The sequence below is a fragment of the Oreochromis niloticus genome, linkage group LG23, assembly GCF_001858045.2.
Source record: "Oreochromis niloticus isolate F11D_XX linkage group LG23, O_niloticus_UMD_NMBU, whole genome shotgun sequence".
NCBI classification, from domain to species: domain Eukaryota; kingdom Metazoa; phylum Chordata; class Actinopteri; order Cichliformes; family Cichlidae; genus Oreochromis; species Oreochromis niloticus.
In genome coordinates, this window is record NC_031986.2 from 14,552,872 (window position 1) to 14,565,247 (window position 12,376).

Genomic DNA, 12,376 nt, shown 5'->3' on the forward strand with positions numbered 1-12,376 from the left:
TGTGACATCTTCAGAGTTCAAGCGTAATACTCAGAAAGCTTGGCTTTAAGCCAAGAGCAACAATGATTCTTAATCTGAGTATGAAACAACACATCTCTCACTGCAACAACCTCTGCACTCAGGTATTAGGAGTTCTCAATCTTTGAAATGCACGAAATTCAAAAGCTAACTCCAGGTTACCTTTGATAATATACAAGTTTATAAAAAAGTTATTTGCACTCATCTGAGACAGAAGCTGTATTCAACATTGCAACGTCTCAAGTTTATACAAATCAGAACTAAATATTTTTTAACTGGGAAGTGGTTTGCCAGAGCAAGCATATCTTGCCAGACACCTATAGGTTGTTGAACACCTGAGACCTTTTCTACAAAGGAATATTTCCTCTTATAAAGTCTATTTGTACAGCAATTATCAAAAACCAGCATTGGAGAATGCTTCACTGAAACACAGAACAAGCAACCTAGGAAGAAACTGAGAGTCACTTCTCTCAGTTAGAAACCTTCCTAATAAAAATTGACAATCTGACTGCATTCAGAACTTTGCATAGCATTGGCTTTGTGGCAGGACATGGTTCGTGGTGTGGCTGCGGGGGAGGCTGACACACCTGAGCTCGATCAGCTCATCACGCCTCCCGTATATTAAATGTGCCGGGACCTGAGGTTGTTGTTGTTGTTGTGTATGTGTGGCTGGCAGCTAAAAAGCTGCAGCCAGAGTTTCAGGAGATACAAGCAACCAGAATAAAGAAAGAGTTAAAAAGTGTGAACTGTGTAGTCGGGTCCGTTTTTACTGCAACAGGCAGAAAATAACAAAAGACAATAAACAAACTATGGTCAGGGGACGGCAATAATTTACAGGATGGATGGAAACAGGCTACATAAGATCCTTTATGAAACAGAACACTGTTTGAGCTGGAAGGAAAGAGGTCATTTTCACTTTGGCATGCCTTATTTGATTTCTATTTTTAGATATCAGTGGCAAGCACTTCTTGCCTTACTGTAGACCGAAACTGGCAGTTATCCACTTCTACTCATCAAACAACTTGCTGAATGTAAAATAAACACAGAAGCAAGTCAGGCAGGATTTCTCTCTTTCACATGACCACCACTGTTTAAGCCTACTGTGGTGCATGCATGGAGAGTTAGGCAAAAAAGAATCACTCCTGCTGATGTTCCATTGAGCAAAAGGAAAAATAAAAGTTCATGTCTAAAATGTGCAAAGCCTCTTAAACTAAAACAGTGTATTACAGTGTAACCTTAAAATAAAAAAAAAATAAAAGACTAAAAGAAAGCAACAGTCTGAAAACTGAAACATAGCATTTAAACAGAAATATACGTAATATTCCACCTACTTTACCCGTTGTCTTTAAAAAGAAAGCAAACTTCTTCTTCCATCTAGTTTCCAATTTTCACACAGTATTGTATTTAGTAAATGATTAATGCTCAGCACATACACAAAGAGGTTTATAGTTTTTCAACATATTACATGTCAAAAATGGTTTCTAATTCACTTACTCACACACACTCACACACCAATCATATGTAATTCATGTTTCTGCAGATATTACAGTACTGCATTGCAATCAGGTAAGGAATTATGTAAGTAAAAAGTAAGATTAACTTAAATTAAACATTTTATGGAGAAAAGTGTAAAAACAGAAGAGAAGACTAATTTGAATGAAGTGATAATTGTGGCAGTGAAACTAAAAGAGTTAGGCTGTGTTCACCTACATGGCATGAGTTGTAGTTGGACACACCTCAAATACTCAGACTGTAAATTAAAACAGGAAACCTCTTTGAACTAAACAAACCTGTAACACCATTTTAGTTTTCTCACACTTCTTCAGTTCAGCTGAAACCATCTAAGAACAATGAAAACACTGATGATACTCTTTCTCCTCTGTTACATTGCATCTGCAGGTAAGATCATGATCCACAATAACTACAAATATTATAAATAAAATAAATATTATAATCTTGACAAGGCTATTCTTAGTATATGGCTGAAATGTATCAGGTTAAAAAAGACTAAAAACTGAACAACAATAAAATATATACTGCTAACTTTAACTTAAATTCAAAATAAAAAATCTTGGTTGTTTTCAGTGACAGCTAAACAAACAGTTGAAGAAATTCTGCCTTTCCCATAGTGAAACACTCAATGAGGTTTATCTCATGATATCTTTTGGAGGTCTAAACTTCCCAGGTTATGGAGTAATGGGAGATGTTGAAAACTAAAATCAATCCAGGTCAGGCAAATGTTAATGAAATGAAAAGTTGAAAAAAATGAGATCAGAAGAAAGTCAAAAAATATAAATATTATAAACCAAAGCTATTCCATAAGTATTTTGCAATCCTTCTTTGTGTCTGTTAGAACAAATGATGACCTGTCAGATTCTGTGCTTTTAGGTAAGCTCTTTTAGTCTAAACCTTATTTCATCAGAATAAGCATATAAAACCCATTCCTTGGAATCGTTAACCTAATTGTCTGTCGATTCCGCTTATTGGTTACACCTTGCGCTTGTGCTATAATCAGCTGATTTCGGTTCATATGGCAGAGAAGGAATGTAGTGGAGTGGTCTATAGCAGGAATATGGATAGTATTTTAATTTTTACGAAAGGACGAGGGTGTGATGGTGAATTGGAAACTGCATCCAGGACAGAGACAATCCGACTGTACTGCTAACATAACTTTGGCACTTTGAAAGCACGTGCACAAAGACCATAGTAATGTAACAGTGAGGTCAAAGGGTATTATTTAAATGTTGCAACAATGCCACGTAAGGGAATTTCACCCCTAGGAAAATATTCTGCTCAAGCCAGGCAATGTTGCAAGCCAACAGTTCAGTGAGCTATCTTAGGTGATTCACTGGGAGCAAATTGTGTAGGCAGCCATTTGTAAATGTTTCTGATACTTGATTGAAAACGCTTTACTGGCAATGACAGCCTGAAATCTTGAACTCAAGGACATCAAGAGATGCTGGGTTTCCTCTTTTTTAATGCCAGGCAGGCCTTTACTGCAGCAGCTTTCAGCTGCTTTTTGTTTGTTGGCCTTTTTGCCTGAAGTTTAGTCTTCAACAAGTGAAGTGCAGTTCTTGATTGGGTTAAGATCAGGTGACTGACTTGGTCATTCAAGAATATTCCACTTCTTTTCCCATAAACCTCTGGTGTTTTTTGTCTGTATGTTTTGGGTCATTGTCCATCTGTATTATGAAACACGGCCCAATTAATCTGACTGCTCCCAAACATACCCATGAACCCTGGGTCCCTAGACCCATGGATGGTAAAACACAATCAAACCATAATTGAGGAAGGCAAAGGGGTACTGCTTGAGACTCAAAACTCAGATGTTGCCACACGCAACAAAATTAACAATGGAGAGAGAGAGGGGGGAGAGAAACAGAGCAGGGAGCATAACCTGCTGGTCTACGCTAACACAGAGCTAGCCAAGAACCCATAATGATGTTAAAGCTGGGTAAGTGCCGACCTCAGGCTAGCAGCCAGACCCTGATCTTCAACAGGTAACAAAGGCAGTGATGAGGCTTGCATTCGTCCTTTCTACCCATTCATATTCATAAAGTAGAATCACTGTGGCGATCACTTTAAATTCTCTTTGTGCTAGTTTTCATCTTTACTTTGTGTTCATACCTAAATACTAAGAGAAAGCTTGCATATGTATCCTCATTAGGATTGGGATTTGTGTTGGTATGTGGGACTGTAGCCTCAGGTTTACATTGTCTCATAATTACCATTTAACAATGTGTTTCAATTGATATTAGGGAGAAATGTGACAGTAATGTAACAAGTAGTATAATGAATTACTTTCTCCTGGGAGCAATTAAGTAGTGTACTACAAGTGTTTGTGTAATATGCATAATAATTATCAACCCCAACACTGATGACAACAAAGAGAGGAAATATCTACTGTACAACTGCACAAACATTTGACCCTCAGCATACAATTAATTGGCATGAATGTAATATGTTTGATATCCTGATTAGAGATGATGTTGACTCTTGCAGCAGATCCAATAAGAACCAAATGAAAATGAATGACTTTTGTATTTGGTTGACCTCTTGGTCACATGTCACATTATCAAAATCTAAATAAAATTAAGATTTTCTTCTGTCAGGTTTCATAATTTATCACACTCCTGCTGTAGTATCTTATCACTTTTACTCCTTCTTATATGAACATAATTAAAGAACTGGATATAGTTCTGTTATTTTTACATTTTATTTACTTAATCACTAACATTATAAACATTTCATGTCCCACAGTAAGACACACAATGAAGTACTTCATCACTGGATCATCTGGAGTTCCAAATATCTCAGAGCTTGTGGGTGCTGGATTGGTTGATGACATTCCGATGTGTTACTGTGACGGCAGCAACAAAGTATTAGAACCAAGACAAGACTGGGTGAAAAACATGTTAAAGAACAACTCTGAGCTGCTGGAGTGGCACACTGAACAGTGCTTTAAGTATCTGCCAGATTTCTTCAGAGCCTTGATTATCAGACTAAAGCAGCAGTTCAACCAAACTGGAGGTCCAGTAGTATTTCCTTATATACGTTGTTTCAGATGATTAGTAATCATGGAGCAGGAGTGCCATTAAAAAATCTCCATTCCTAATTTCATAGTTTTTTGCATATTTTTCAAAGTACATATTTCAAATCATCAAACAAATTTTAATATTGGACAAAGATAACCTGAGTAAATACAAAATGGCTCTCAGTGTTGGATGACTTATTGTTTCAGTGTACTCAGGTTTTCTATACTGGTTTTCTTTGAGTGACTTCTTTACTTCAGTAGAACACAAGCTGATCAACTGAATATCAATTTCTGTCTTTAACATGAATATTCTACATCTTAGTCTTCCATCTACAAAAATAGCCTTTTCCGTTTGAAAATTATAAATCAACAGTTTTTCTGCTTTTTAGATTTTCCAAATATCTATCAGATGACTGTTTGTCTCCTGTCTGTGATTTTTTTTCTTTTAATCTTGAATAATCACATACTTGCAACTTAATCACAACCTTTAAATGCAGCGGTTTTCCTGTTAGCTTCAATTACTCATTATGTAATAAAAACCTGAGAGTTTATCTTACTTGACTCACAAGTAAATGATCAGCCCTGGAGAAAAGCAGTGTCTCACACAAAATACTGTATTACATATAAGATACTGCAAAATACGATTCATTGCAATTTCTGTTTTCTTTCTCTCTTTGTTCAGGTGTCCATGTTATACAGAGGATAGAAAGCTGTGACTGGGATGAAGACACAGGAGAGGTGACTGGCTTGATACAGTATGGTTACAATGGAGAAGGCTTTCTTGAATTTGATCTGAAGACACTGTCATGGATCGCACTGAAACCTGAGGCTGACCTCATCAAACAGAGGTGGGATGCTGACAAAGATTCAAACAAAGACAATGAAATCTTCCTCACTGAGAAGTGTCCAGAGGGGTTGAAGATGTATCTGGACTATGGGAAAAGCTATCTACAGAGAAAAGGTAGAATCACATGAGCTCATGCAGTTGCTGCTGTGCAGCTACAAAAATTTAGTAATGAATGCAGTTTAACATTTTCAATAACATGTTCAGGCACAGGTAATATCACATATCACACACACACACACACACACACACACACACACACACACACACACACACACACACACACACACACTGCACCGGAACAAGGTTGTTGTCTATAATCCCCCCCCCAAAAAAAACAACAACCCAAAAACAAAACTAAAATGTGTTTTGGTGTGATTACACTACAAAGTGTGTAAACGTACTTTAAAAATATTCATTTTTGCTGTGCATCGCTTACTTATAGAGAAAAGGAACAAAAGCCTTATATGTGATTAGTGCATCTTTTTGTCTCTACAGTGTGGTATGTGTTTTTATACTTCTTTCAGGCAACAATACGGAAAATATTAAATGTAACAGTTCTTTCAACTCTTCTTAACTACTTATTAATGCAAATATTTAAACATGGCAACAACTAAGTGCATTTAGGCAAGTGGCCATGGTCAAGATGACCTACTAAGGTTCAAACGGCGCATCAGAATTGGGAAGGAAGGTGAATTTAGGTTATTGGTGGGCAGATGGGCAGGTCTGAGTATTTCAGACACAGCCGATCTATTTATAATTGATAATCAGAGCAAAATTCTTCATGAGAGAGAAAGGTGGGCTTAAATGAAAGCTGATAAGAACTAACAACCCCCCCCCAAAAAACTCCCCCCTATACTTCTGTTGTCTCCATACCTCATTCCCATCTTCCCAGTTCGTCCCTCAGTGTTTCTACTCCAGAAAACTCCCTCCTCTCCAGTCAGCTGCCATGCGACAGGTTTCTATGACAGAGCCATATTGAGCTGGAGGAAAGATGGAAAACAGCTTCAAGAAGGCATGGATAATGGAGAGATCCTTCCTAACAATGATGGGACCTTCCAGATGAGTGTTAATCTGAATGTTTCATCAGTCAGACCTGAAGACTGGAATAGATATGACTGTGTGTTTCAGGTGTCAGATGTGGATCAAAAAATTGTCAACAAACTGGATAAAACATTGATCAGAACCAACTGGGGGAAAAAACACAGTAAAGGTGAGAAAAACTAATTTGGTTAATTTGGGTTAATGATACTGTGGATTATCTGTGGACTTTATTTTTTTATTTACTTGAACCCCAAGAAGAACAGCTGTGGGAGAGATCCCAAACAGCATTTTTTTAATGCCTCTATAAATTAATAATAATTATGTCTTTCTGGTATCAAATATGCGAGCTGCTACTGAAGTTAATATAGTTAAGATTATTCTGTCTTTAAATTTCAGATTCACTTGTTTAGACTATGTTGATTTTTTGTTATTTCTATTTCTATTCCATTGTTCTTCAGTTAATAGTGTTAGTCCCCTTTCGTTTCTACCCGTTCCTTGTCTCGTCTCTGTGTGTGCTATGTCTAGTTTATTGGTTAATGTCAAGGTCATAGTCCATAGTTCCTGTGTTTGTATTTACTTTCCCTGTTTTATTTTGGGATATTGTGTTCCTGGTTTGTTGTCTTGATTTTTGCTTCCTTTTCTTATTAGTTAAATTCATTTTAGTTGTTAGTTGGTTTTTTTTTTTTCCCCATGTGTCTCCACTTCTCCTAATCACCCTCCAATGTATATATTCTTCTCAGTCTACCTTGTCCTTAGTCTGAGCATACTGTTCAGTTTCCAGTTCTCTAGAGCCAGTATGGTCCCTGGGCTTTGTCCCCTAGTGTCATTGGTCCCTAGTGAGTTTTAGTAGTTTGCACTTGTTTTTGATTTAGTTCTGTTTTGCCACTTTTTTTCTTTTTTTTTAACATCTGCTCAAAAAAAGGCTTGCCTTTTGTTAAACCTTGCACTGAAGCCTGAGGCTGAACTCATCAAACTTATATCTTGGGTCCTCATGCACCAGGTCCTCACATGGTTGTTATTATTATTATTATTATTATTATTATTATGGGCTTATAATTGTGGAGCTATTATTGAGTATATATAACAGTGTTTCAGGTCTATATCAGAGCTCCTTCAAAGGCGTTAAAATTAATAGTAATACTATGCAAGTATTGTATAGTGCTCTGTTTTAGTTACAGTCAAGCCCGTAATTCTTCATACCCCTGGCAAATTTTGACTTAAAGTTACTTTTACTTAACCAGCAAGTTATTTTTTTGACCGGATATGATACAAGTGTCTCCCAAAAGATAATAAGACGATGTACAAGAGGCATCATTGTGGAAAAAAAATTCTCAGCTTTTATTTACATTTGAGCAAAAAGTGTCATGTCCAGATTTATTCATCCCCTTCACAAACTGTCACAGTCTCTGGAAAAATCCGAAGTTCTATACCATTCCAAATAGTCCAAGCTGTTCTAAAGCATCCTAATTACCCTGATTAACTGGGAACATCTGTTTTAATCAACTCAACAGGTGAAAAACAGCAGCTCTCTGCAGCTGGTTTGTGGACAGTCATGGCTAAGACAAAGGAGCTCAGTGAGGACAAAAGTGACATCTGTGCTGGCCAGGAGGATAGTGAGAGAGGTGAAAAAGAATCCAAGGTTCACCACCAAGGCCATCCTGGTGAATCTGGGCTCTCAAGGCAGACAATCCAATGGACACTGCACACTGCTGGGTTCCACGGATGCAGACCAAGGAGGATGCCACTTCTTCAGATAAGGCACACAAAAGCTCACTTGGCCTTTGCCAATGCTCATCTCGACAAAGAAGAAGACTTCTGGTCTTCTGTGTTATGGTTAGACGAAACAAAAATGGAATTGTTTGGTCACAATGATGTTCATTCATTTGGCGTAAAAAACGAGAAGCCTTCAACCCAAAGAACACCATCCCCACTGTCAAACATGGTGGTGGGAACCTAATGGTTTGGGGGTGTTATTCAGCCAATGAACCAATAAACGGCACCATGAAAAAAAGAGCAATACATGAAGATTCTCAACGACAACATCAGGCAGTTTGCAGAGAAACGTGGCCTTGGGCACCAGTGGACATTTCAGCATGACAATGACCCAAAACACACACCAAAAGTGGTGAAGAAATGGTTAGCAGACAACAACATTAACATTTTGGAGTGGCCCAGCCAGAGTCCTGACTTGAATCCAATTGAGAATCTGTGGAGGGAGCTAAAGATCAGGGTGATGGCAAGAAGACCCACCAACCTGAAAGATTTGGGGCTCATTGCTAAAAATAAATGGACAAAAATGCCTGTGGAGACATGCAAAAAGCCGGTCTGCAATTATAGGAAGTGTTTGATTGCTGTAATAGCCAATAAAGGGTTTTCTATTGATTGTTGAGAAGGGTATGAATAATTTTGGACATGACACTTTTTGCTCAAATGTAAATAAAAGGGGAGATTTTTTTTTTTTTCTCCACAATGATGCCTCTTGTACATCGTCTTATTATCTTTTGGGAGACACCTGTGTCATTTCTGGTCCAAAAAAAACTTGCTGGTTAAATAAAAGTAACTTTAAGTCAAAATTTGCCAGAGGTATGAATAATTATGGGCTTGACTGTATATACTGCCAAATCACATGAATGGTTGCCTTAAGCACTTTATATTATAAGGCAAAGACCCTACAATCATAGAGAGAAACCCCCAACAATCAGATGAGCTCCTGGAGCACTTTGTAAAAGTAGGAAGGAAAAACTTGTTCCTGTTAACAGGAAGAAACATGCTCACGGAGGGGCAGCCATCTGCTGCAGCTGGTTGGGGTTGAGGAGAGGGAGATTGGACAAAAGACACACTGTGAAAGAGAGCCAGAGGGAACCACACAGACGAACCAGGAATGCACACCGGAAAACACAGGGCTTAAATACACACAGGGCAATTAGGGAATGGGAGACGGGAGGGAGACACAGCTGGGATTAATTGGACATAACGAGACAAGGGGAAGCGAAACTAGAAACACTGACAAGAGACACGGGCCTTCAAAATAAAACAGGAAACACACCGACTGAACTCTACACATGCAAACTAAACACAGACTGGGGCGACAGAACACAGGAATGTGAAACGTGGAACAGGAGAGTACAAAGGACCCAAAACACTAGGGATAATCATAAAAAACAACCCAAAATAAACAAAACCACAGAAGATTAGTAAACTTAAACATAAACACGGAGTCCACAGACTCCGGACCATGACAAATACCTTATTAAATGCAGAGAGGTGTAACAATACAGTAGGTGAAAAAAGGTCAGTGAAGAAGAAACAGTGCATCATAGGAATCCCCCAGCAGCGTAGACCTATTGTAGTGTAACTAATGGATGATTCAGGGCAACTTGAGTCACCCCTAACTATAAGCTTTGTGAAAAAGGAAAGTTTTAAGCCTAATCTTAAAGCTAGAGAAGGTATCTGTCTCCTGAATCCAAATTGGAAGCTGGTTCCACAGAAGAGGGGCCTGAAAGCTGAAGGCTTTGTAATCCATTTCACATCACCAGTATGTGATTTAAAGATTAACAAGATGGATACTATAGGATGGATGGATATACTTCTATTCTAACCTGCTTCATCTGCACATTTTATCTTTTTTGTTTTTTCAGAGGTCATCCCCATAATTCTTGTTGTTCTTGTTCTTGTTGTCATCATTGCTGCTGTTGGATTTGCTGTTTACAAAAAGAAAAAAGGTAAGATATTCAACTGAGCTGAGCTCTAATAAAGACTGCAAAACTGAAGCCATCTGCCATTCTTTAATTATTTGTTTGTATCTTTTATTTCAGAAACACAAAATGTGCATCGTAAGTAAGCATTTTTTTTTTTTTGGCTTTTTTACTGTGATGTGTGGATTTAACATTGATTTTAACTGATATTGTATTGAAGAAGCTTTTTGTATATATATTAGGTGGTCCAAGATCTGAGGACTAACTTTGTGTTTTGGACTTTACAGCTCATGGCAACAACTCTGAACTTTCTGTGAGCCTGAATCAAAACAACATGGACAAGTATCAAAAGTAGTATACAGATAACTATACCAACTATACCAACCAACTTAAACCAACCAACTTAAACAACTTAAGAAGAATGATTGCTCTTAAAATCCTTAACTGGTATTTTTCTTACCAGCATATGATCATTCAGTTGTTATGGCAGAAGACAAGCCTGAACCTGCTCTTATTCAGTAACTGCTAAAAAGTGTCTTAACTGTAGCTTTCATGTAGGTTTTAAGAACTTAAATAGGTCATATCATCATTTCTCAGTACTAATAATGTCTTACTAGTTTTCAGTCTGGGCTTTAGATTTCACAGAGACACAGCGCTGCTAAAGGTTTTCAGCACTATCGATTAACAGTATCCATGCTCCTGCATCATCTAGAAACGTAGATCTATACTCCTTATAATGTTGATTGTACCTGTCAGATATGCTGCCACTGCTTTCAGATAGAACATACTATATCTCTTAAAATTACAGTCTCTCTTCAGTTCATCAATTACAGATACCTTGATAATCTTTTTGATCAACTTATAATAGTGTCAAGTGTACTGTCTCAAAATCCTTTAAATATTTATACTGATACGTCAGATGTTTTAATCAATGGAAAAAAAAATTCTTCGTTGAGTCAGATCATGTCTCACCTGTCTCAAATCTTTAAATGCACAGCTTTAGCTTAGCACTTAAAAAATAAATAAATCAGTTTTTAATAAATCTTTTTTTTCATCATCTGTCTTTGATTTCTTTAGTTTTTTATGAAATATTATTGACAAGAATTAAGGGAAATGCTTTCTAAATAAAGAAAATTATATAAAAATATTGGGATTTTTCATATTTCATGCTTTAGCTGGGGAACCTTATTAAAAATGTGGATCTGAAAACCAAAAAATGTCTATCATGCCTACTAGGTTTAAAACAGCGGACCCTGAACTTGCTTGGTAATGCTGCAATAGGCAAAAAAGGGACATTTATATAAATTTACAAACAGAGTTATTTTAGCTTTAAGTTTACATGAAGCCTCTTGTAATTTTACAGTCTTTAAATATTAAGTAACAATAACTAGTAACTATTGAACAATCTACTGATAATTTATGACTACATCACCTGTAAAAAGGGTTTTTGTGTATTCCAAGTCAATGGATTCATCTTTTATACCTTTTAGAAAATATTTAGAAAATGTTATTGTAATTACAATAAACTGTTAATTACAGATCTTATCACGTATATACTAAATAACATGTATACTGAAAGAGTTAATAAAGCACTGGCTTTACTTTGTGTAATGATAACATATGCTGTAATACAACATTACTACACTTCATTTTGCTATATTTGTCCTTAAAAACATAAAAAAAAAACTGCTTCTGTAAGACCACTTTCTCATTTTATATCATTTTTCACTTTCTTGAAACTCCACTGTGATTGAATGATATAAATTAGAGAATGATGAGATTTTATTATATAATGACAACGCTTTCACACTTATTTCCTTTGCCAAAATATTTAATTCTGCTATCAAATAGAACACAACAGAAAACTTTCTCTGTTCAAATAGCATTTTATGAGCCATAAAAACAAAACAGAATTAAAATGAAAAACATCTACCATTTAAACCAAGGGTAGACTAAATTTAGAGTTAATTTACAGGGTAAGTTTACCTGGTTTTGCAGACAGCTAATGATGTTTTGACACTTGTAGATGGCACAGCTATTCAGATAACATTCACTGTGACACAGAATCAAACAATTGCCCACCTAAAAGGAAAAGTGTCTGAAGACCAGCGTTCTCTTCAACTGTTAGCATAAGATGATACAAACACTCTATTCAGGTTGCACAGGTGTACTTGCTCTGCCAGGATTGTAAATTCATAGGTACAGTTGCAAGGATATTTTCTGTGTCTCCATGGACAGTCC

General features: G+C 36.8%; 1 protein-coding gene and 1 long non-coding RNA gene across 2 annotated transcripts; one reads left to right on the forward strand and one right to left on the reverse strand.

Moving 5' to 3' along the window:
- Positions 1-1,835: 1,835 nt before the first annotated feature.
- Positions 1,836-11,118, forward strand: LOC100708586 (major histocompatibility complex class I-related gene protein-like). Its single transcript, XM_005465551.4, has 7 exons — positions 1,836-1,917; positions 4,279-4,548; positions 5,235-5,513; positions 6,292-6,609; positions 10,079-10,162; positions 10,256-10,273; positions 10,423-11,118. Exons 1-7 carry the CDS (start codon positions 1,869-1,871, stop codon positions 10,488-10,490), a joined length of 1,086 nt encoding a protein of 361 aa, XP_005465608.1. The 5' UTR covers positions 1,836-1,868; the 3' UTR covers positions 10,491-11,118.
- On the reverse strand, positions 4,340-9,335 carry LOC106097339 (uncharacterized). The gene is made up of 3 exons (XR_001223613.3): positions 9,216-9,335; positions 6,273-6,379; positions 4,340-4,378 (listed from the first exon to the last, which is right to left on the reverse strand). It is a non-coding gene; the product is annotated as an uncharacterized LOC106097339 (long non-coding RNA).
- Positions 11,119-12,376: the final 1,258 nt, after the last annotated feature.

Bases quoted from the DNA above. Each gene is read 5' to 3' on its own strand.
- LOC100708586 (XM_005465551.4), top strand. From the start codon at position 1,869: ATGAAAACACTGATGATACTCTTTCTCCTCTGTTACATTGCATCTGCA. The intron at 1,918-4,278 runs GTAAGATCATGA...CATGTCCCACAG, and splicing joins CTGTTACATTGCATCTGCAG to TAAGACACACAATGAAGTAC. The intron at 5,514-6,291 runs GTAGAATCACAT...CCATCTTCCCAG, and splicing joins AAGCTATCTACAGAGAAAAG to TTCGTCCCTCAGTGTTTCTA.